The following is a 25,235-nucleotide window of genomic DNA, read 5'->3' as shown; positions in this document are numbered from 1 at the left end:
GGGCCAGTACATATTCCCCTCCCGTGACTGGAGCGGAATAGCCCTTTCTCTTCTTCCCCAACCCTTGTCGTTGGAGGAGTCCCTCAGTCCCTCGCTTTGCTGCCTCCTCCCCCCCCCACCCCCAAAGCTTGGAGGTTCCCCGGCAAGGGGGAGGGGGGGAAATTGAAAATTACACTTACGTGCGTCCCTCCCGGCGTGACGCTGCGCGCTGACGTCACGGGGCTGTAATGGTGGTGTGCCTCGAGATTTTTTTCATCAAACAAGTGTGCCTTTGCCCAAAAAAGGTTGGGAAACACTGATCTAGTCCAACCCTCTGCAATGCAGGGCTCTCAACTAAATACTACTACTAATAATAGTTTATTATTTATACCCCGCCCATCAGGCTGGGCTTCCCCAGCCACTCTGGGCGGCTTCCAACAAAATATTAAAATACTGTAATGCATCAAACATTAAAAGCTTCCCTAAACAGGGCTGCCTTCAGATGTCTTCTAAAAGTCTGGTAGTTGTTGTTCTCTTTGACATCTGGTGGGAGGGCATTCCACAGGGCGGGTGCCACTACCGAGAAGGCCCTCTGCCTGGTTCCCTGTAACTTGGCTTCTCGCAGTGAGGGAACCACCAGAAGGCCCTCAGTGCTGGACCTCAGTGTCCGGGTTGAACGATGGGGGTGGAGACGCTCCTTCAGGTATACAGGACCAAGGCCGTTTAGGGCTTTCAAGGTCAACACCAACACTTTGAACTGTGCTCGGAAACATACTGGGAGCCAATGTAGGTCTTTCAGGACCGGTGTTATATGGTCTCGGCGGCCGCTCCCAGTCATCAGTCTAGCTGCTGCATTCTGGATTAATTGCAGTTTCCAAGTCACCTTCAAAGGTAGCCCCACGTAGAGCACATTGCAGTAGTCCAAGCGGGAGATAACCAGAGCATGCACGACTCTGGTCTGCGAGCAGGGAGGGTCTCAGCCTGCGTACCAGATGGAGCTGGTAGACAGCCATCCTGGACACAGAATTGACCTGGGCTTCCATGGACAGCTGTGAGTCCAAAATGACTCCCAGGCTGCTCACCTGGTCCTTCAGGGTCACAGTTGCCCCATTCAGGACCAGGGAGTCCTCCACACCCGCCCACCTCCACGGCAGAGGACCATCCAACCCCTTCTTTACAACCTCCAAGGAAGGAGGTCCTTCAGCTGTGATTCCTGCTTGATTGGACCAGATGACCTTTGGGTCCCTTCTAACTCTACAATTCTACAATTGTAGAGTTACTTGTTATACAGGACTAACTTCTTAACACAGATCACAAAGTGTCCACATCAAGTGCTGCTGGGCCACACGGAGGTCACACAGTTATAATAGCATTCCAGCCGCGATGATTAATGACTGGTGATAAACCGACTCTGTTAATGCCCAGTGAGAAGGGCTGACGACAAGCTGCTAAGGAGATGAGAAGGAGGCCCAAGATCTTGCCCAAAGCAGAGGCCTTTGCCTCCATTGACTTGCGCATCCAATTTTCCGTGGTCCCAGAAAACGCACCACATTTGAGGGGTAGAACCCATCAGACACAGCGGCTGTTGCTCCCACCTTTCAGCTGAAGATAAGCTATATCTGCACCCAGCTGAAGTGATGCAAAAGGTGTGTGTGTCTTCAGAGCAGAGAGAAAGAGAGACAAAGTTGTGTGACAGGGTTTTTTATTTATTTACCTATTTTAATTCTTCTTGACATGACATTGGTTGTCGGAGCTCAGGCTGCAATCCTGTCTCCAAATGTTAGGTTTTTTTTCTCTTTTCTTTTTGCAATGAGCTGGAGCAGAACCACTTACCCTAAACCCTTCAAAGCAGGACTGCATACCTTCCAACATTTCTCTGGCGAAAATAGGGATGGCCGAAGGAAAAGCGGGACCTTCTGGGATCGAAAGCATGACAGCCTCTGTAAATCTGTGACTGTCCCTGGAAAACAGGGACACCTGGAGGGTCTGGGAGTGCTGGGAAATGGTTCCTGCCACAGAGAGAGCAGAGAAAGAAAAGTTGTTCTTACGCAAGAACTCAGGGACATCCAATAAACCTGAAAGTCGGAAGGTTCAGGACAGAGAAAAGAAAGTCCTTTTTTAGGTAGGACTTGGGCTCATCTAAGGGACGCGGGTGGTGCTGTGGTCTAAACCACTGAGCCTCTTGGGCTTGCCGATCGGAAGGTCGGCGGTTCAAATCCCCACGACGGGGTGAGCTCCCGTTGCTCGGTCCCTGATCCTGCCCACCTAGCAGTTCGAAAGCACATCAAAGTGCAAGTAGATAAATAGGTACCACTCTGGTGCGAAGGTAAACGGCGTTTCCGTGCGCTGCTCTGGTTCACCAGAAGCAGCTTAGTCCTGCTGGTCACATGACCCGGAAGCTGTACACTGGCTCCCTCGGCCAATAAAGCGAGATGAGCGCCGCAACCCCAGAGTTGTTTGCGACTGGACCTAATGGTCAGGGGTCCCTTTACCTTTACCTTTACCCAGTCGCAAACAACTCTGGGGTTGCAGCGCTCATCTCGCTTTATTGGCCGAGGGTCATCTAGACTTCATTTTGTGCCATGTTTCTAGGGATAGGTCCACACTTTAAAGCGCCATGTCGAAGCACCTTTTATTTTTGCCCCAGTGCTTTCCCTGCAAAAAAACCACTCTTTACCCCTGGATGGGAGCAAATGGCAATTCGCCGAAAACCCAAATGGCTCTTTATTCCGATTCAACATTAAAGAGCAGGGAAAGCACCAGAGGAACAAAGCGTGTTTGGACATGGTGCTTTAAAGCACAGGCCTGCACCTGGAAAGCATGGGGCAAAAGGTAAGTGTGGATGAGCCCTTAGTTGATAGAATAATAGAAATGCAGAGTTGGAAGGGACCCCAGGGGTCATCTAGTCCAACCCCCTGCGATGCAGGAATCTCAGCTAAAACATCCAGGACAGATGGTTAAACTATGGAACTGGCTCCAAGGAGACAGTGATGGCCACCAACCTAGATGGCGTTCCTGGAAACTTCAAGAGGGGAAATAATTGCTCTTGTGCTTGAATTCTGCTTGCTGGGTTTTCGTCATCGGCATCTGCAGGACTAGATGGACCATTGGCCTCATCCTGCAGGTCATTCTTATGTTCTTAGAACCATAGAGTTGGAAGGGACCCCAATGGTCATCTAGTAGTTCAATCTCCTGCAATGCAGGAATCTCAGCTAGATCACACGGGACAGGTGGCCATCCAACCTCTGCTTAAAAACCTCCATAGAAGGAGAGTGCGCCACCATAGTTTAACTATGTGCTGTGTACTCAAGAAGAACCCAAGGTGTGTAGATGCTTTCACATGAACAATCACCTGCAATGTTGGACTTCTCATTCAAACTCACTCTGCTCACTCACTCGCTCTACGTGGGGCTGCCCTTGAGACTGACCCACAAACTCCAGTGGGTGCAGAATGCCGCAGCAAGACTCCTTATAGGGTCCTCACCGCAGGATCACATTCACCCGGTGCTATACCAGCTGCACTAACTCCCGGTAGAGTACAAGATCAGGTTTAAGGTGCTGGTTTTAACCTTTAAAGCCCTATACAGCCTAGGACCCTCATACCTACAGGACTGCCTCTCGTGGTATGTCCCACGGAGGACCTTATGGTCTTCAAACAAAAACATCTTGGAGGTCCCGGGCCACAGGGAGGTTAGGCTGGCCTCAACCAGAGCCAGGGCTTTTTCAGCCATGGCCCCGATCTGGTGGAACGCTCTGTCCCAAGAGACTAGGGCCCTGCGGGACTTGACATCTTTCTGTTCCACCAGGCCTTTGGCCAGGGCACAGTCTGACCCCCTCCTTTCGCAATCCTCACAGAACTCTAGCCCAATGGTTGCCATTAATTTGATTTTGAATTGATTTTAGAATGCTGTGTTACTTTTATTGTTAGCCGCTCTGAGCCCAGCTTCGGCTGGGGAGGGCAGGATATAAATAAAATGTGATTATTATTTTATTATTATTAAACCTCTGATCAACTGTGAGCTCACTGGGGGCCGATTCACAAGCAAATTTGCCCATGTTCAACATGGGCGGTCCTTGCCCAGGTAAGGTTTTGCCTGCATCTTGTCCCTGGGCATTGAAAGGATCCCATCGCTCAGTGTGACGGAGGGAGAATCTGGCATGGTTTGTTGGATTCCACAGGCTGAAACCCCAGAAATGGAGATTGCTCTTGTGCCCATGTTTTGCTCCCTGGTTGCCACAGGCATCAGGTTGGCCACCACAAGACCAGGATGCTGAACTCGATGAGCCATTGGCCTGATCCAGCAGGCTCTTCTTATATGTCCCCACCACCCCAGTGCCTTGTAACCTGCTGCCCACAGACAGACTAGCCTGCAGGTATGCAAAGGAACTTGAAGCATTGATCCAAGGCAGTTCCTCTTCTTCTCCCACAGTTGCGATAATTTCCCTCCAACTGGCAGTCAGGCCATACCATCAGCTGCATTCATGCTGATAATAGCATTTTGCAAGGGGGGGAGCAGGGAGACCTTCACCTGCCCAACAGGAATCTGCCTTTAGATGCAGAGATGAAACACGCTTTTCGGAGTATTTCCAATAACTCCATTAATGCCTGCAGTGACTCAAAGATTCTTAAACTCCAGCTGTTTGCGTGCCTTTGAACATCTGAGCACTATTGCCTCAATAGCATTCGTTTCCCAGTTCGTAGTAAAGTCCATGTTGGCATGCACAGACTCCTGCTACGCACATAGTTAAGCGATGGAACTCTCTGCCACCGGAAGCAGAGATAGCCACCAAGCTAGGTAAAGGTAAAGGTACCCCTGCCCGTACGGGCCAGTCTTGACAGACTCTGGGGTTGTGTGCCCATCTCACTTAAGAGGCCAGGGGCCAGCGCTGTCCGGAGACACTTCCGGGTCACGTGGCCAGCGTGACAAAGCTGCATCTGGCGAGCCAGCGCAGCACACGGAAACGCCGTTTACCTTCCCACTAGTAAGCGGTCCCTATTTATCTACTTGCACCCGGGGGTGCTTTCGAACTGCTAGGTTGGCAGGCGCTGGGACCGAGCAACGGAAGCGCACCCTGCCGCGGGGATTCGAACCGCCGACCTTTCGATCGGCAAGCCCTAGGCGCTGAGGCTTTTACCCACAGCGCCACCCGCGTCCCTAGCCACCAAGCTACGTGGCTTTAAAAGAGGATTAGGGAAATTCATAGAGATGGATCTGAATGGCTACTAGCCACAATGGTTTCACAGTTAGAGACAGCCATGCTTCTGAATAGCAGTCGTTGGAAACCACAAGAGAGCAGAGTCCTCTTTTGTGCTAATCTTATCTTACAAAATGATTTCACCCCTTCATGTTCTGGAACTGACAAAGCTATAAGCAAAATTACGGGACATATAAGAAATCCATTGTACTCGGTTTGGGCATGTTGTCACCCATTATCTGCATGGTGTACCAAGTATAGGCTTGCAGCTCCTCAAGTTAGAGTCTTCTGTTGGGTTTTGCCGCTACAAAATCTGAAGGAAGAAACCAAAAGATCTACTGCTACCCACAAACCACCAGCGCTCAGTCCAAAGTTATTATCGCTGTTCATGTTCCTACAGTCAGAGACCCTGGGTGACCTTCTGCTCACTGCCCTTGGCACCCAGAGGACACACAAGACATTCGCTCGCCGCCACGACACAGCTGGCTGTGAGGGAGAGTCATTATCAAGGTCAGAAGCATCTTCCAGAACTGTAGACTTGGGTTAATTAGCACTTGACCAAGCCAGTGATGGCAAAGGTCTTAGAAGACAGAGCGATTAATCATGAAAGTGTATCTAACCTTGAAGATGAAGTGTCTGGGTGACATTCTGCACCGAGAAAGTGACTGGTTGTGAAAGGCCTTGCAGGAAGGAAATTTCTACGCCAGACTGCCGTGCTGGGATAAATCGAGTCTCTGATTTCTACAGCAGCGCTATTCTAAGAAGGTGTGGGGAATGAGAACTTTCCTCCCTTTTGTTTTAAGTCCATCAAAGCACAAGGAAAGTCCTACTGGATCACGCCAAGGGCCAGGCCAGTCCTACGTCCTGTTTCCAGCAGTGGGATTTGCCTAAACCTTGACTAAGAACATAAGATCCTGCGGGATTATGGTCAAGGACCATATAAATGTATAAATGTCCCCTCTGTTTCTTTGCATTTCCAACATCTCTTAGACCCCCTTTTATGCACTTTGACCAATTTACCGTATTTTTCGCTCTATAGGACACACCTATAGGGGAAATGTGTGTGCATCCTATGGAGTGAATGCAGGCTCTTTGGCTTCAGTGATAGCAACGTGAAGCCTCCGAAGCACAGAGGGAGCGCTCCCTCCGCGCTCCGGAGGCTTCGCGTTGCTTTTGCTGAAGCCTGGAGAGTGAGAGGGGTCAATGTGCACCGACCCCTCTCGCTCTCCAGGCTTCAGGGATAGCCACCTGAAGCCTTCAGAGCGCAGCGCGAGTTCCCACAGCGCTCCGGAGGCTTCAGGTTTCATTTGCTGAAGCTGGGAGAGTCTTGCTCTCCCGGCTTCAGCAAAAGGAACCCAAAGCCTGCGGAGCACAGCGGGAACTCGCACTGAGCTCCGGAGGCTTCGGGTTCCTTTTGCTGAAGCTGGGAGAGCAAGACTCTCCTGGCTTCAGCAGAGAGGGAGAGCTACGCAGTGCCCCTTCAGGCAAGCGGGAGTAGAAATGGAAGGGGCTCCGTTTCTCCTGCCGCTTCGCTGAAGGGGTGCTGAGCAGAGGGGGAGATTTTTTTTTCTTGTTCTCCCCCTCTAAAACAAGGTGCGTCCTATGGTCGGGTGCGTTCTATAGAGCGAAAAATACGGTAGTCGGGGTGAAGTACCAGCTGTAGATCATCTTTTGTAGAGAGTGGAAGGCAGCTTCCTGTGTTCCTAAGCCATTGATACAAGCAGTCATCACTAGGTCTTGTGGCACTGAGTTCCAGAAGTTAATTATTTTGTTTAACATTGGTACTTCCTTTTATCTCTCCTAAATCTCCTGCAGAACTTGGGTCACTTCCAACCTCACCATTCTAGGACCCCATGTGTGCTGGTCCCGGGGGGGGGGGCGGGGTACCGTGCGGCGTGGTCTGAGTCCAGTCCTGGGTCGAGGGTCTAGAGGCTGTCCGTCAAGGGCGAAGCGGGGTCCAAGGCAGGGAGTCGGGTGAGGTCAGGAACTCCGAAAGAGGTCTGGGTGCTGGCAGGAACAGGTTTCCAACGATGTTGCTCCTGCAACCTGGGACTGGGCTGACTGGCCTTTATCTCCTCTGAGGCCTGGGGCAGTCCCGGCCCACAGGTGACCCACCTCTCCTGGCCTTAAGGCGAGCACTCCTCCTGAGAGAACTTAGTTCCATCCGCCTCTCTGCCCTGAGCCTTTGCAGCTCAGGAGAGGCTGGAGGGTTACTGGACCCAGGGGGAGACTCACCTTCCCCTGACAGGGCTGGGAGAGGAGCACCTGCAGGCAATGGGTCCTCAACCACCTCCGGAGCCAGAGTGGATTCAGCTGGTATCTGCTCCTGAGGATCCAGCACAGGTGGGGGCCCTTCAGCTTCAAGCCCCAGCCCCGGCTCAGCCAGCCTTGGAGGCGGGGACTCCTGTGCAGGCTGGGATTCCTCCAATTCAGCCTCTGAATCAGATTCCCAGGCCATCACACCATGGTTTCATTGGATGAGCTTGAATTCTAGTGTTTATAAGAGACAGAAGAGGGGAAACATCTCTCTTTCTGCTTTTCCACATTGTGAATAATTTCATAAACCCTTGTTCACGTTTTTCCTAAACAAAACTGCCCCGGATGTTTTGGCACATTAGCAATGTTCCCAAATCCACATCATGGGATTCGCCCTGTGGCTAAAATGCTCCGGCAGTTGAGCGCCACAGGAAGAAATGGGCTCAGGAGACTCTCCCGCATGCCGTGCAAGATCAGACTTGTCTTCCTACACGGAAAATCCTTGGGGTTTGTCCAGATGGCAGCTCCCTACACTATTGTTTGTGCAATTTATTAGTAAATTGGAAATGCAGGAAGAAGAAGCCAAGAGAGGAAAAGAGATGCAGAATGCAGAAGGGATTGTGTGTGTGTGTTTGTCCATCCTGATTCCTCGTTTGGAAACTGGCTCCAGCCCTGATGCTTGGAATGTCCGTTAATGAATGTTAGAATGATGTTGGATTGAAATTAAGTGGTTTCTGGCTGTAATGGTATAAAAGTATATGAAAAAATGGTTTTTTTAAAAAAGTAAAAATTTAATGTTAAAATAACTTAAGATTAAAGACCAGGGTAGAATAAAGAGGGAAAGAAACTGCTGAGCTAATAAATTGAATTGGAATACAAAAAAGAGAGGTATGAGGAGGTCCGGGAAACAAGTAAATGAAAAATAATGTGATGAAAAGATTGATTGTTTTTAACTACTTTTATTTTGTATTTTTTCTTTTTCTATTTTGTAATGTAAAAACCCTAATAAAAATTTTATATATATATAAAAAAAAGGAATGTCCGTTCTGGGATCTCTGAACGTGCTCTGAATCAGTTGGAGAAGGAGATTAAGGACAGGAACGTAGCAACCCCGGACAATTTTGTACCATCAGAGAATCTGGCCACCTCACTGCTCACTCCTATTTCTAGATTGTTTATATGAACAAGTTTAAAAATACAGGTGCCACAATTTGGGTCAGATCTGTGTTGGAAATGCAGAAGAACAAAAGGAACATGTTTTCACATGTGGTGGACATGCAAAAAGGTTAAAGGCTATTGGGAAATGATCTACGATGAGTTTCAAAAAAATGTTTAAAACAACATTCCCCCAAAAAACCTGAGGCCTTTTCATTAGGAATACTTCAATCTGAAGTTCCCAGTTGTCAGGAAAAAATCATTCATGTACTAAACCACAGTGGCTTGAATTTTGCTAGCCCAAAGATGGAAAGTGAGTGAGATCTCTAGTAAGGAAGATTGGCAACTTGAGATGATAGAATTGGTGGAAGCAGCAGGTTTAACTTATAGAATAAGAGAGCAAGAAGAACCTTTATTCAAAGAGGAGTGGAAATTTTTTGCTCAATATTCAGAAAATAATTGTGTACAATTGAAAACATCGGCAGCATTTAGATACCAATTCAACAGTATGGTAAATATTTGAAGGATGTAAAATAGAGAAACGATTAGATTGGCTATAGCAAAATATGTAGGAATGATAGATAAGTAAAATGAACCATGAAAGGGGAAGGAGGGAAGTCAATTGTTACATGGTATTACATAAAATGTTTATTTTGAGATGTATAAACTGAAAAATTAATTTTAAAAGATATATTTTTTTAAATTATGGGTGCCACCATTGGTTCAAGCATCATGTCCCTTTCTGTGTGGAAGTGGTTGACTGTCCACGGGCAGGACTGAGAAGATGATTGGGCCGCATCCGGCCCCTGGGCCTTAGGTTGCCTACCCCTGCCTTACACCATTTAATCTTAAAGAGCAACTAAGTTAGTTCTTGGTATGAGCTTTCGTGTGCATGCACACTTCTTCAGATACACTGAAACAGAAGTTGCCAGATCCTTCTATATAGTGAGAAGGTGGGGAGGGGTATTACTCAGAGGGGGGTGGGAATCAGTGGTTGGCAGATAGCTGTGATGAGCCTGTTGACGACTCTTAACGACTGCAATAGGTCTTACAGGAAAAAGCAAGGGGTGAGAAGGTGAAAAATGGCGTCAACAGGCTCATCACAGCTATCTGCCAATCACCCATTCCCACCACCCTTCTGAGTAATACCCCTCCCCACCTTCTCACTATTTAGAAGGATCTGGCAACTTCTGTTTCAGTGTATCTGAAGAAGTGTGCATGCACACGAAAGCTCATACCAAGAACTAACTTAGTTGGTCTTTAAGGTGCTACTGGAAGGAATTTTTTTTGTTTTGACTATGGCAGACCAACACGGCTACCTATCTGTAACTGGAACCATTTAATCTGTTATTACCAGGTTCAGCATTGCTTTCCTTTTGGGTGAAGGCAGAGGCAAAGCAGGTGTTGAGCAGTTTTCTCTGCCACCCAACAGCATTTCTCTGTGCTTGCTTGTCATTCTTGTTCTTCTTGTTCCTGATGTTCCAATAAATCCTTTTTTTAGCTGAATCTTGGTCTCAGGTCATGCCTGAACCCACCTACACTTCACCGGCCGAGTTAAGGAGGGCTTGCTTTGTCAAACACCCCTCCAGCCCCTACCTCTGCCGTACGGTTCTGTGTAATAACATGAATTAAGTCCTGGGAATTAGCTCCCTTTGTGTGCGCTTTGAGGGGCCTCAATGGAGCCCACATTAAAATGATAGGCATATCGTGACTTTGGCTTAATGGCTCTGGCCATTCAAATGACACAAGCGAGCCGCAGCCAGAAAGCTCTTTTCACCTCCCCGTCTTTCTTCTCCTCTGCCTAGTATTTCCCCATTTTTTTCCTAAACATGATAATTTGACAAGTCCTTCACATGGCTGGGAGCCCGAGCACAATAACCTTAGCTGCATCCAGGAGAATGTGATAAGCGAGAGCCGGTCTGTGGGGGCGGATAATGCCGTTAAAATAGCTCCCGTTTAATGTTAACAACTTTGACGCACTTGTCCAATAAGGCAGGAGTAGCTGCAGGCCTCTCTTTTTTTGAAGAAAAGGAGGCTCTCTGCAAAAGCATTAAAATTAAATTACCCTCTTTTAACAAAGTGCCGGTTGAAGTTTATTACCCTGATTCACTTCACCTGCGTGCGAAACGCAACCCAGGCTGTAATGTATGCTGGCAGGGGAGGGGACTTCGCTATTGCACCCTTCTGACTCCCACAGCACAGGGGCTAGAATGAAAGGGCAGCTTCTAAATGCACTGACGGATTTGGGGAAGACCAACCCTTTCTCTGAATGGGAGAGAAACAACAGTGACCTTCTTGTGGGCGTCTGCTACAGACCTCCAAGCCAGACTGAGGACTTGGATGGTGCTTCCCATAGCATATTACCAAACATTCAAAAAGGAGAGATATAGCAGTCATGGGTCCTTCATGGATCACTGCCTTGCCATGGCGAAGGGGCTTGAATAACTCGGAGAAGCTATGAGCTATGCCGTGCAGGGTCACCCAAGATGGACAGGTCATAGTGGAGAGTTTTGACCAAACGTGATCCACCTGGAGCAGGAACCGGCAAGTCACTCCAGTATCCCTGCCAAGAAAACTCAATGGACAAAGAAAATCAAACCTATCCATTCTAAGAAGATCAAACCTATCCCTTCTGAAGGAAATCAACCCTGAGTGCTCACTGGAAGGACAGATCCTGAAGCTGAGGCTCCAGTACTTTGGCCACCTCATGAGAAGAGAAGACTCCCTGGAAAAGACCCTGATGTTGGGAAAGATGGAGGGCACAAGGAGAAGGGGATGACAGAGGACGAGATGGTTGGATACTGTTCTTGAAGCTACCAGCATGAGTTTGACCAAACTGCGGGAGGCAGTGGAAGACAGGAGTGCCTGGCGTGCTCTGGTCCAGGGGGTCACGAAGAGGCGGACACCACTAAACGACTAAACAACAACAAGCAGTCATGGGAGACTTCAAGTACCCTGATATCTGTTGGAAGTCAAACTCTGCCAAGAATGTTAGGTCCGACAAATTCCTCCATTACCTCGCTGGCAGGGCCATCTTAAACATATCTGGCACCGTGGTGCAAAGCTCCCTCCGGCGGTGGCGGTGCCACCCCCCACCCCACCCCCACCCCATTTCCCAGAGTTGTTGACCCTTTCTTAGGGAGGACGGCACTGCCGGTGGGGCTGGAGGAGGTGGGCAGTGGCTGGAGGGCAGCTCCTCCTGTGGGGAAGAAGCGGAGACTGGATGCGGCACCTCCTGGCTCAGCTGGCCGCTTCGTGCCGCAGTAGCCATGGCAGACGGAGCCTCGGGGCATCGTGCTGCTTTGGTGCGGCATGGCTGAGGTGGGCGAGGGCAGCGAGCTGATGCTGGGAGCCGCCACATCCAGCCTCCACCTCTTCCCTGGCGCCCTCCAGAACTTAGCGCCCTGCCGCCCCATGCCACTAGCCTCTATGGGTAAGACGGCCCTGCTCGCTGGCCCTGTCTCAGCAGGGACGGGCAGCCTGCCAGCTACCAGCAAATGTCATTGGAGGGTTTTAGAATCCTCTCTGTCTTCTGTTATGCACATGAAGCTCCTGAGCTCCAGGAGCCCTGGAGGCTTGGACTGCATTGCATGCCTACAGCTTGGCTTCAGCCTATGGGACATGTTTTGCCTGGCAATTTAAGCTCCCAGTTCGTTATTACATTCTTATGGGTTTTTAGCTTGTGCTCCACAAAAGGCTTTGATTTTTTTAAATGTAGCACTACTTCCGTTTGACAAAATGATATCGACGTCAGAAGAGTCCTGCTGGATCCGGCCAAAGGGGGCCCATCTAGTCCGGCATCCTGTTCTCACTGTGACCAACCAGATTCCTAGGGAAAACTCACGAGCAGGATTCAAGCACACTGGATTAGATCTTCTTTATAGAGCTTTCCACAGCAGTAATTGTTACTACTCTGGGAAGATTTTGCTTCTCCTTTACCAGGAACTGTTCCTGGTTATTTTTGCACGGAGGAAGCTTTTTCTGTGTTGGATTTTAAACAGTTACACAGTGTTACACAAAGACCTTGTCAGGTTATGACACCAGTGCTCAGTGGTTGACAATTTGCTCCTGGGCCAGGTTCAAAGTGTTAATATACAAAGCCCTTAACAACTTGGGACCAGTCAACCTGTGAGATCGCCTCACCCCATACGCGCCTATTCGACTACTTCAATCTGCGGAACTAACATGGTTATTGATACAGATAGGTAGCCGTGTTGGTCTGCTATAGTCAAAACAAAAAAAATTCCTTCCAGTAGCACCTTAAAGACCAACTAAGTTAGTTCTTGGTATGAGCTTTCGTGTGCATGCACACTTCTTCAGATACACTGAAACAGAAGTTGCCAGATCCTTCTATATAGTGAGAAGGTGGGGAGGGGGTATTACTCAGAAGGGTGGTGGGAATGGGTGATTGGCAGATAGCTGTGATGAGCCTGTTGACGACTCTTAATGACTGCAATAGGTCTTACAGGAAAAAGCAAGGGGTGAGAAGGTGAAAAATGGCTTTGTCATGTATAATGAGATAAGAATCCAATGTCTTTGTTCAGACCAGGTCTCTCCATGGTTTTAAGTTTGGTAATGAGTTGCAATTCAGCAGCTTCTCTTTCCAGTCTATTTCTGAAATTCCTTTGTAGTAAAACAGCTACTTTGAGATCTTGTATAGAATGTCCTGGGAGATTGAAGTGTTCTCCTACTGGTTTCTCTGTCTTGTGATTCTTGATGTCAGATTTATGTCCGTTTATTCTTTGGCGTAAGGTTTGGCGTGTTTGTCCAATATAGAGAGCTGAAGGACACTGTTGGCATTTGATGGCATACACAATGTTAGATGATGAGATGATGAGATGGTATGTGTGGTGTTGTTGGGGCCAGTAATGGTGTTGTCCGGGTGTATGTGGCAGCAAAGTTGGCATCTGGGTTTATTGCAGGCTCTGGTGCCAGTGTCCGTGTTAAGTCTGGTTGTAGTATTATTGTGGGTTAGGAGTTGTTTAAGATTGGGTGGCTGTCTGTAGGCAATGAAAGGTCTTCCTCCCAGAGCTTGAGAAAGAGAACTGTCATTGTCCAGGAGAGGTTGTAGATCTCTGATGATGCGTTGTACTGTTTTAACTTGGGAGCTGTATGTGATGACTAGAGGTGTTCTGTTATTTTCTTTTTTGGGTCTGTCTTGCAGCAAGTTCTCTCTGGGTATAAGTCTGGCTCTGTTTATCTGTTGTCTAACTTCATCTGCTGGGTATTTTAGTTCTAAAAAGGTTTGCTGTAGATCTCTTAGGTGAGAGTCTCTGTCTGTAGAATTGGAACAGATACGGCTGTAACGTGGTGCCTGGCTATATACAATGGACTGTTTGGTATGTTTGGGATGGAGCTAGAGGCATGTAGATATGTTTGTCGGTCAGTTGGTTTACGGTATAAGGTGGTGTCTATGCGCCCATCCTGTATTTTTATAGTAGTAAACTTCTCACCCCTTACTTTTTCCTGTAAGACCTATTGCAGTCGTTAAGAGTCGTCAACAGGCTCATCACAGCTATCTGCCAACCACCCATTCCCACCACCCTTCTGAGTAATACCCCTCCCCACCTTCTCACTATATAGAAGGATCTGGCAACTTCTGTTTCATGGTTATTGATGTCACGCAATACCCGTTTTGGATTTGGAAGGAATCAATCTTCTCCCTTCAAAACTCCCTCCCTTTTGACAACAGGCAGGCACCTTCACTGTACTCTTTTGGGGCGTCTGCTAAAAACATTTTTGTTTAGGCAAGCCTACCCAAATATTTAGAAGGCTGGTGTGTTTTTTATTTATTGGTGGTTTTAATTTTTTTAACTTGTTTTTATTAAGGATCTTATTGTTTTATTTGTTTTGTCAATCACTTTGAGGTTTTCCACAATCAAGCAACATATAGAATTTATGAAATACAGTCATACCTCGATTTGAAGTAGCTTCAGGTTGAGCATTTTCAGGTTGCGCTCCGCAGCAACCCAGAAGTAACAGAACACATTACTTCCGGGTTTCACCGCTCGCGCATGCACAGGTGCTCAAAATGATGTCACTTGCATGCGCGGAAGCAGCGAATCGCAACCCGTGCACGCGCAGATGCAGGTTGCGTTCGCTTCAGGATGAGAACAGGGTTCCGGAACGGATCCCGTTCGCATCCAGAGGTACCACTGTATACAGATATATGCGATGCTCTCTCTAGAGAAGTACAAGTCCCACAGTTCCTTGCGACCTGCAGGCATTCCTGTGCACAGGCAGGAGGCAGTGCAAAAGCAAGGTCAGGGCCATTGAGGTCCCAGGGAGAGTAGGAGAAAACCGGTGCTGCTGATAGGATTTATGGGCCCCAGAATACATGGGGACAACAGAGATTCAGGCCTCTCATTGGCCACTCAGAAAAAGAGGGGACAATTGTCTCACCTCCTTGCTAAATGAGACAGGAAGAAGGAACTCTGGTGCCGCCTAGTGACCAAACTGTATAATGGCACTATCCACACAGGGCTCCTGTTCTCCAGAATGTAATAATATGAAATTCTGGCGACAGCAGACAGGGCCTGAAGGGCATTTGTCACTTGTGAATAATTGCCGTACATGCATGCTGTGCTGTGCTATGCTGTCCTGTCAGGTCTGGCTATAAATACAAATCAATCAACCAGAAACATAAGTTGCTTAAACGAAGGGAAGTAAAGGATAGCAATCAATTCTCCATTCCCACGAAACAATGATAGGGACCAGGGGCTGCGAGGGAAGGCCTGTTCTACAAGTTTGTAATTCACCCAGATAAATGGAGGGCCGCTGGAATGAGTCATCACCTGGAAGGGCCATAGCTCAGGCATTGAGCATCTGCTTTGCAGACAAAAGGTCACAGGTTCGATCCCCGATGACATCTCCAGGCAGGATGGGACTCTCACCTGCCTGAAACCCTCAAGATCAGCTGTATAGGCAGTCATAAACTAAGTGGACCAATGGCCTGACTCAGATTTAAGGCAGTTCCTGTGTTATCCTGTGTGTGCAGGAAATTGTCTGTCTCAGAGTGGTCTAATCCACAGCTTGTGGGCTGTGCGCCTCGGCAACATTCAAGAAAAAAAAATCTTAAAGCTTTAAAGCTTTATTTTTTGTGTCATGTGTTTCTAATGAATGTGTATACATCTGTTTGTGTATTAAATCTGCTTAATAATTGAATATATTAAATCTATTGTGTATTTAATTATAATTGGAGAACAGCCTTGACCAAAGGTGTCATGGGCTTTGAAGACACTCGAACTCAGGACACAAGAGGAAGGCACGCTTGGCAAATCCAAACCATGATCAACTCTCACCCGGAAACCAATGTCCCCCCCTGTGGAAGGACGTGTGGATCCAGAATTGGCCTCCACAGTCACCTACGGACTCATTGTTAAAACCGTGTTTATGGAAGACAATCTTACTCGGCTACGAGGGATCGCCAAAGAAGACTCTACAAGGATGCTGTAGGGCAGAGCTGGAGAGCCCATCTTCTAAAGGGAGTTGCGCTCCAGCTCCTATTCCTGGTTCCTGCTCCCTGCTGCATTCTCATCCCTCGTGCATGTGCAAACAGCCATGCCACTCTGAATTGCCCAAATCGCCTGGGTTCCGCACGGCTTGTGGCCACTTCTTTCCCTGCGACAAACCCCTCGACTTTGCAGGCTCTGCTGGGGAGAGTTTAAGGCGTGCCAAAGTCCCGGAGCGAGAGGCACCAAAAACACGGCCTTGTTTTAATGGAACTTTGCTCTCGCCCGGACATTTTTCATCTGCAGATCTTTTCTTTTTCTAATTAAATCTAAAAAGAAAGCAATTGCCCACTTCAGTTGTTCGGGCTCTCTGAGGGACACTTGCAATATAATAACTATCATTATGGAGTATCAGGTCAGCCTCTGACACCCTCTGTGATTTATCCACCCATTAAGAATCAGAAACAAAGGAGAAGGAACCGTTGCCTTGCCAATGCGGCGACGCCTGGCTTTTTATCGCTCCCTAAAGTGGTTGGGGTCTAGATTCCCTACGCAGGCAATGCCCTCCTCTGTGGGGAGAGCTGAGGCAGCCTATGGACCTTTTTAAAAGAAAGAGAAGCAGGCAGAGGGCCTTCTCGATGGTGGCGCCCTCCCTGTGGAACGCCCTCCCATCAGATGTCAAAGAAATAAACAACTATCTGAAGTTCAGAAGACATCTGAAGGCAGCCGTTTGGGGAAGTTTTTTAATGACTGATGTTTTAAAATAATTTTTATCTTTTGTTGGAAGCTGCCCAGAGTGGCTGGGGAAACCCAGCCAGAGGGGTGGGGTATAAATATTATTATTATTATTATTATTATTATTATTATTATTATTATTGATTTCTGTGGCCTCTGTTGACGTCAGGCGGCCATAACTGTGACCGCCTGAGGCCTTGTGCCGGGGAGAGACAGGCGCTTTTAATACGCAGGGGGCGGCGCCTGCATTGAGGTAAGATACGTTCTGATTGGGTCTGGGGAAAGAGCAGGCTTTGATTGGCCAAAGGGCTGCCTCCTGGGTGAAGAAAGGCAGCTAACGGTCAGGCGGGAAAGTCAGTTGTTGAGGGAAAGTCTGCCTGAGGCAAAAGCCAGAGAAAGCTGAGGGGGAAATGGGCGGCTGAGGGGGAAATAGTCAGCTCTTCATCCCTCAGCGCATTAAGGATTTTGGGGGGTGGAGGCCTTGAGGAGAAGGCCTTGCCAGAAGAAAGTGTCATAAGTGTGTGTGTGTCTGTTTCATAAAATTTAGTCACCGCTTGATTGCGGGTTTTAAAAAAAACAAACCCCAGAGAAGTAGTTTACGATAAAACAGTAAAATAAAGATTCATAACTATACTTTAAAACATACGACAGTTAAAATACCAAAACGGGTTAAAATTACCTCAGCTTTCTAATGTTTACTCATTTATCTGCTAAGCAGATTAAAATGACCTCAACTTTCTAATAATTATTCATTTATCCGCTAAACTCTTCAAGCACAATCCTGAGGAGATTTGGGGGGTTGGAGGCAGATTGTACCCAGTAGTTGAGTGAAATTGAGCCGGGGTGAAGGATTAGGGGAGCTGGTCGATGGCTGGCGTCAGTGAGTCATTGCTATTAATTTATTTACTACATTTATATGCCACCTTTTGCGCCAAGGAGCTCCAGGTGGCATCAAGGATTTCCAGGGGTACACATTATCACATTTATTGTGGCCCTCTGGGCCACCACCACATAAGGAAGTGTCTAGTGATGGACACTGGGGCAAGAGAAATCCTGACGTCTTGCCCATGTTAATGGGTTGGCACTCTGCAGGTGACAGACTCCTGCAGATTTATCAGGAGCTCTGTGCCCCACAGTGTAGTAATGGGGCGTCTAGTGTCATGACCCCTACCCTTTCGAACTCCTCCCCTTGAATATTGGGCAGGCGCCATCTTTATTTTCTTTGGCACCCGTCCTCTTAACATAAGAATGGAAGAAGAGCCTTCTGGATCAGGCCCATGGCCCAACTGTTAAAGACAGTAGGGAAGGATATACAGTGGTACCTCTGGTTGCGAACAGGATCCATTCCGGAGCCGTGTTTCTCAACATGAGCGGAACGCAACCCGCGTCTGCATGTCTGCACATGCGCGGGTCATGATTCGCCGCTTCTGCACATGCGCGTGACGTCGTTTTGAGCGACTGCGCATGCACAGGCGGCGAAACCCAGAAGTAACCCTTTCCGGTACTTCCAGGTCGCCGCGGGACGCAACCTGAAAAGATTTAACCTGAAGCAAATGTAACAAGAGGTATGATTTTATTGAATAAGTATTATCCTTCCTTCACTCACACTAGTGAGTGATGTTGTGGGCCAAAGGGCCACAATAAATATGATAATGTGTACCCCTGGAATTCCTTGAGTGCGCTTCGAATAGAGAAGCTATGGTAACCTGTTGCTTTATGAAACTGAAGATTTTGCAAGTTGCAGGGCCCCCCTGCCCCCGCCACACCAAGGCAGAAATATAGCTAATATGTGAATCACAAAGATTCAGCTCAAAGCTAGAACATAAGTTGCTACATGGTGCAAATGGCTATACAGTGGAACCTCTACCTATGGATGTAATCAGTTCCAGATGTCTGTCCATAAGTCAATCTGGGTTGCTGGTAGAAGTGCCATTGTGCGCAGGCGCGTTCGGCAGCAGCACGCTTCTGCGCATGTGCAGACGGTGGCAGCCACGTCTGTGCGTGCGTAAATCACAGCAAACCCTGTATTTACTTCCGGGTTTGCTGCGGTCGCAACTTGGATCAGGCCCAAGTAGAGGCAGTCGTAAGCAGAAGTTCTACTGTACGTAGCACAGGTTCCCAACGTGCATACTACCACAATGTAACAGAATATGGTGGGAATCAGCAGAAATTGCTAGTGATTATTGCGCATGTGTATTAATCATGAAGGGACGCGGGTGGCGCTGTGGGTAAAAGCCTCAGCGCCTAGGGCTTGCCGATCAAAAGGTCGGCGGTTCGAATCCCCGCGGCGGGGTGCGCTCCCGCTGCTCGGTCCCAGCGCCTGCCAACCTAGCAGTTCGAAAGCACCCCCGGGTGCAAGTAGATAAATAGGGACCGCTTACTAGCGGGAAGGTAAACGGCGTTTCCGTGTGCGGCTTTGGCTCGCCAGAGCAGCAATGTCACGCTGGCCACGTGACCCGGAAGTGTCTCTGGACAGCGCTGCCCCCGGCCTCTAGAGTGAGATGGGCGCACAACCCTAGAGTCTGTCAAGACTGGCCCCTACGGGCAGGGGTACCTTTACCTATTAATCATGAAATGAGGTAATGATATAGAACAACTCCAAGTGATTTAGTAATTTTAAAAATCACATATAAAAACAAATCAAACAATAATGATAAACTACTATTCCCATTTTTACAAATGAGAAAACTGGCCATGATCTAAGGATCTAGAAGCTTAGGTCTTCGGGATTAAAATACAAGAGCTTTCTCATTAAATTGCACTTGTTGTCACCTCAGGATGATGGCTCCAATGCCATTTACAAACTTTCCAAGTGTATGGTCCTATCTGAAGCCCTCTTCGGGTCCTGCTTGTTGTTAAATAAAAGGACAGATGGAGCAGAATAATAACTGATGTCATAGATATATGGAAACCAAGTTCTGAAGCTTCTAGAACAACATGGTAGTTATTAGCAACGGAAAGGAAGGAATACATTGGAGGAAGGCAGCCACACTCAGAATGAAGCACTAAGTCGCAGGGCTTTTAAATATAAGAGCCATGAATCCATCTGGGCCTCAGGATAGTTTTTGTAAAGAGCAGCCCTGAATAAAGAACAGAAGCAGGAAGGAAAAGAGCATCCTACTGGAGTAGTTAACAGACACCTCGGGAAACTCCAGAAGGTCCTGCTCTGGAGACTGAACAACCTAGCATAGCCATATGCAGATGGAAGAAGAATGGAAGAGCCTGAGGAAACTCTTGAGAGCAGTGACGCAAATGAAGGTGGGCTAGATACTGAAGAACAGGGAGATAATGATGGAATCAAGGAGGAAATCAAGGAGGAAATTGTTGAAATTAATGAGGAAGATGCACATGAAATCAATGAGGAAAAGAAAGAAAGTGATGAAATCAAAGATAGTGAGGAGGAGAAACATAATGATGAAATCGAAGAGTTGACACCACACCAGGAAAGTGGAGATAATGGCCTAGCAATGGACCAAGATGTCCCAAAGGCAACAAGTTCTGATAAAGGTGAGGTAGAGCGACCTGAAAGCAAAATCAGCATTATTCAGCATAAGGAACTGATAGAGGAAAACCAGCAGCCTGACTTGCCTCCTGGCAGCACAAGTGCTAGCATGTCATCTCTCAAAAAGGAACTTGGTCATGACTCCCGTCGTGGCAGCCAGCATAGCCAGCACCTCCCGGGCCATGAATCCCGCCGAGGCAGTCAGAGTCAACCTTTAATAGGCCAGGAATCCAGGCATAGCCAGCAGCAACCAGGACATGAATCTCGCCGAGGCAGTCAACCACCTGGAGGCCAGGAATCCCGGCATAGCCAGAAGCTCCCAGGACATGAATCCCACCGCGGAAGTCAACAGCTCACGGGCCAGGAATCCCGGCATAGCCAGAAGCTCCCAGGGCATGAATCCCACCGCGGAAGTCAACAGCTCACGGGCCAGGAATCCCGGCATAGCCAGAAGCTCCCAGGGCATGAATCCCACCGCGGAAGTCAACAGCTCACGGGCCAGGAATCCCAGCATAGCCAGAAGCTCCCAGGACATGAATCCCACCATGGAAGTCAACAGCTCACAGGCCAGGAATCCCGGCATAGCCAACAGCTTCCAGGACATGAATCCCACCGTGGAAGTCAACAGCTCACAGGCCAGGAATCCCGGCATAGCCAACAGCTTCCAGGACATGAATCCCGCCGAAGCACTCAACCAGTTGTAGGCCAGGAATCCCGACACAGTCAGCAGGTCCCAGGACATGAATCTCGCCGAGGCAGTCATGAATCCATTAGCCACCAGGTCCTACAAAGCCATAGACCTTCCACAACACAACCTATAAATGAAGTTGAAGCCAAGGAGGACATGACATGGATTAGCCAAAGGACAGGGAAAGTTATGAAATGCGAAAGCCAGCAGACCAGTAGAATTTGGGAGCACAAGCCACTCTCTGAAATTCTGCAACCTCTTGGTTACCCGAAAAGTGCAGAGAAAGCAGCAGGAAAACCACCTGCAGTAGCTCGTGCCAGCAGCCAAGAGTCAAAGCAGCAGCAACCGACAGAGGATGGGTCTTGGATCAGCAAAAAAACAGGGAAGTTATTGAAATGCACAGGTCAGCAGACAAGTAAAATCTGGGAGCGAAAGCCTCTGGCAGAAGTTCTTCGTCTTTCTCGCCAACCAGATGCCGATAGTGATGCTGGAGAAAAAGTGAAAACTGCCGAAGAAGTGATTGCTGCTCCCAAAGATTCAGAAGCTAAACCAGTAGAAGTGGCAGAGGTTCAGGAATCCCAGCAAGGTGACCAAGAGGTGGAAGGAAAGGAATCACAGGTGGAAGGAAAGAGAAAAGCTTCTAATAAAATGTCCGTAGACAAAACACTGCAGACCGATAGCAAAATAAGCGTTTTTAGACACAAAGAACTGGAGCATAAAAATGAACAGACAGACTTTCCTCCCGACACTTTACCCAGCAGTAGAACCTCTCTCAAGAACCAGCATGAATCCTGGCATAGTAATCAACAAGCAGAAGGACAGGGATCCAGACGCGGTAGTCAACAGGTAGAAGGCAAGAAGTCACAGCAGGAGAGTCAACAACCAGAAGGGCAGGAATTGATGGATGAAAGCCAGCAACCAGATGCTCAAGGATCTCAACATGGAAGCCAACAGCTAACTGGACAGGAATCTCGGAGAGGCAGCCAACAGCCACAACAGCCAGATGAGAACAAGCCAGCACAACTTGAAAAGGAGCAAGTGCAGCCAGAGGACCATCAGAAACTTCCTGAAGAGGAAACATTCCACCTGGACAGAAAAACTGGTGTAGAAGTCAGATCTGCAAGTCAACAGACCAGCGAGAGTTTGTTCATAGACTACCTAACAAAAATATATGGCCCTCGATATGGCGAGGCTCCTCTTCCAGTAGGTGATCAACCAAAGGCTAAAGAGGATCAGCCCCCAGAGAGTGATGAAATCCAGGGTGAAGCTAAGGTAGAGGAGGAAGAAAAACAAGAACCAGCCCCTGCTGGGGGTGAGGAAGCAGAAGCAGAAGGACAGCAGCCTCCCCAACCAGAGGCCCAAGAGCCCCAAGATACAGAGTTGCAAGCAGGTGGGCAACAACCAGAGGGTCCCGGGTCCCGGAGAGAGAGCCAACAGGCAGAGGGTCCCGGGTCCCAGAGAGAGAGCCAACAGGCAGAGGGTCCTGGGTCCCGGAGAGAGAGTCAACAGGCAGAGGGTCCCGGGTCCCGGAGAGAGAGCCAACAGGCAGAGGGTCCCGGGTCCCGGAGAGAGAGCCAACAGGCAGAGGGTCCCGGGTCCCGGAGAGAGAGCCAACAGGCAGAGGGTCCCGGGTCCCGGAGAGAGAGCCAACAGGCAGAGGGTCCCGGGTCCCAGAGAGAGAGCCAACAAGAAGAGATGCCAGTGTTCCCGAAAGAGAGTCAACAGGAAGAGATGCCAGGGTCCCCAAAAGATAACCAAGATGAGGAGATGCCAGGGTTCCCAAAAGACAGCCAACAGGAGGAGATGCCAGGGTCCCCAAAAGATAACCAAGATGAGGAGGTGCCAGGGTTCCCAAAAGACAGCCAACAGGAGGAGATGCCAGGGTCCCGGAAAGAGAGCCAACAGGTGGACATGCCAGGGTCCCGCAAAGAGAGCCAACAGGTGGAGATGCCAGGGTCCCGGAAAGACAGCCAACAGGTGGAGATGCCAGGGTCCCGCAAAGAGAGCCAACAGGTGGAGATGCCAGGGTCCCGCAAAGAGAGCCAACAGGTGGAGATGCCAGGGTCCCGGAAAGACAGCCAACAGGTGGAGATGCCAGTGTCTCGGAAAGAGAGCCAACAGGTGGACATGCCAGGGTCCCGCAAAGAGAGCCAACAGGTGGACATGCCAGGGTCCCGCAAAGAGAGCCAACAGGTGGAGATGCCAGGGTCCCGGAAAGACAGCCAACAGGTGGAGATGCCAGTGTCTCGGAAAGAGAGCCAACAGGTGGAGATGCCAGTGTCTCGGAAAGACAGCCAACAGGTGGAGATGCCAGTGTCTCGGAAAGGCAGCCAACAGGTGGAGATGCCAGTGTCTCGGAAAGGCAGCCAACAGGTGGAGATGCCAGGGTCCCGCAAAGAGAGCCAGCTATTTGCACAGCATGAATCTCCACCACATACCCACCTATCTGTGGGTGAAATAACTGAACAACCAGGTCCCTCTGAAAGCCAAGGAACACTAGGGAGCATTGTGTCATTTACCGAAGGGGAGGATGTAGCTCTGCAGACGTACAGCATAGTTTCTCTCCCAGACGGAATTTGGCTGAACAGGAAGACAGGCAAGTTTTTGGTAAGCCACGGTCAACAGACAACAGTCACTTCACTTTCAGCCCTGAATCAAATAGCATTGGAAGAGGCCGCAATTGCTTCAAAGCCATCTGGACTTGGCGCTGGCGGTGAGGGAGTGGTGGCCAAGGCCTTGGAAGTGCATCAGGACAGTGCTACAGCTGAAGCAAAGGCTGAAGAAGACCAGCCTCCACCTTTAAGCCAGGAATCCCGCCGTGCTAGTCAGCAGTCGAGGCACAGCCAAGGATCCCGCCGTGGCAGCCAGATTCCTTTGGAGCAAGAACCCAGTCCTGTCAACCAGCCAGCTTCTGATGACCAGAAGGAAGAGGGGCTCCAGGAAGCGGAGGATGCTGAGGGAGAGCTGAGCCATCGCTTGAGCGAAGCAGCCCTGGAGAGCATAGCAGCAGCTGCCGCGGACAGAGAAGACAACGTATCTCAGCGGACTTACAGTTCCATTTCTCTAGCGAAAGGATCCTTTGTCAACAAAAGAACAGGCAGGTCGCTGGTATCTCAGCAACTGCAGACTGAAGAGTCTTCATTTCATAACGCTGGAGAAGCAGTGGAAGAACCCCAGGACGGTGATCAAGTACCTGAAGAAGACCAGGTTGAAAATCCTGAACCAAGCGAACCTGAGAACCCCGGGGAATAGCAGGTGCAACAGCGGGAAAGAGAAGAAGGTCCTTATATGAGCAGACAGTTAGTCGATGGCTAAGGCCCAGCTTACCCTGTGAGTAATGAGCTGTTGCTGGAATTGTAGAGACCTAAGTGGCAGAGCCACCTGTATCCCCAGGAGATATCCCCAGGAGTCACCATGTCCTGTTTTCTGAACAGAAGGCACAGTGGCTAGCAAGGGGAAGCGAAGTTCCTGGGAGCATGGCCGGCCTCTTTCGTCAGAAAAGCAAAGCCTTAGGCTGAAAGAAGCAGAATAAAAAACAAAAATGGGAAACGTGTACCTTCCTTTGTCTTTCAACGTATGCAGAATTGTTGTCCTTCCGGTTAATTTTTCAACATACCCAGGAAGCTCTTAAGAGGCAGGGGGTTTTAGCTGAGGAAGAAATGCAACACAACCACATCATGGGCACGTTTAACTCATGCAGTTTTGACCTTATGTGGTTGAAGGGTGGCTGGTTGAAATCTTGTAAGTTTTCCTGGTCAGCCAGGGAGGAGGGAGGCTCCAACTGTGTTGCTTGCCTGCGTTGCTCACCCAATAAGGAGTCTAAGAACGACTGGGGGGTGGAGATTGCATGCCTTGTGCCGATCAAATCGGCCGCGTTGCCTGGGGACTCGCCCTTGCTCAGCGCTTCCCAGCGGAGAGGTGACGGTGGTTTTCCTTGCTGCTGGTGTAACGCTCTGTTGCAAGAGACCAGGGCCCTGCGGGACTTGACATCTTTCCACAGGGCCTGCAAGACAGAGCTGTTCCGCCTGGCCTTTGGTTTGGAGACAGTCTCATCCTTATGTTTCCCTTCCCTTATGGTCTTGATCTATGGACTACTTTTAAAATGAGGCTGCATTTTAAATTGCATTTTAACCTGTATTTTAAAGTGGTTCTCTCCCCCCCCCCCATTGTGATTTTATTGGTGTTAGTCACCCTGAGCCCGGCTCTGGCCGGGGAGGGTGGGGTATAAATAAAAATTATTATTATTATTATTACAGTAGGCCCTCCAAGTTTT

General features: G+C 48.9%; 2 protein-coding genes across 2 annotated transcripts in view; both read left to right on the top strand.

The window, feature by feature from the left end:
* The window catches only part of MIS18BP1 (MIS18 binding protein 1), a 641,434-nt gene that overhangs the window by 553,340 nt on the left and 62,859 nt on the right, over positions 1 to 25,235 (top strand). The window lies entirely within an intron of this gene.
* LOC114590772 (uncharacterized) lies at positions 19,330 to 24,744 on the top strand. Its single transcript, XM_028717275.2, has one exon. The coding sequence runs from the start codon at positions 19,985 to 19,987 to the stop codon at positions 24,212 to 24,214; it is 4,230 nt and encodes a 1,409-aa protein (XP_028573108.2). The 5' UTR covers positions 19,330 to 19,984; the 3' UTR covers positions 24,215 to 24,744.

This window comes from Podarcis muralis, chromosome 1 (assembly GCF_964188315.1).
Source record: "Podarcis muralis chromosome 1, rPodMur119.hap1.1, whole genome shotgun sequence".
Classification (NCBI taxonomy): Eukaryota; Metazoa; Chordata; class Lepidosauria; order Squamata; family Lacertidae; genus Podarcis; species Podarcis muralis.
The sequence above is the reverse complement of the archived record's forward strand: the minus strand, read 5'-3'. Positions and strand labels throughout refer to the sequence as shown.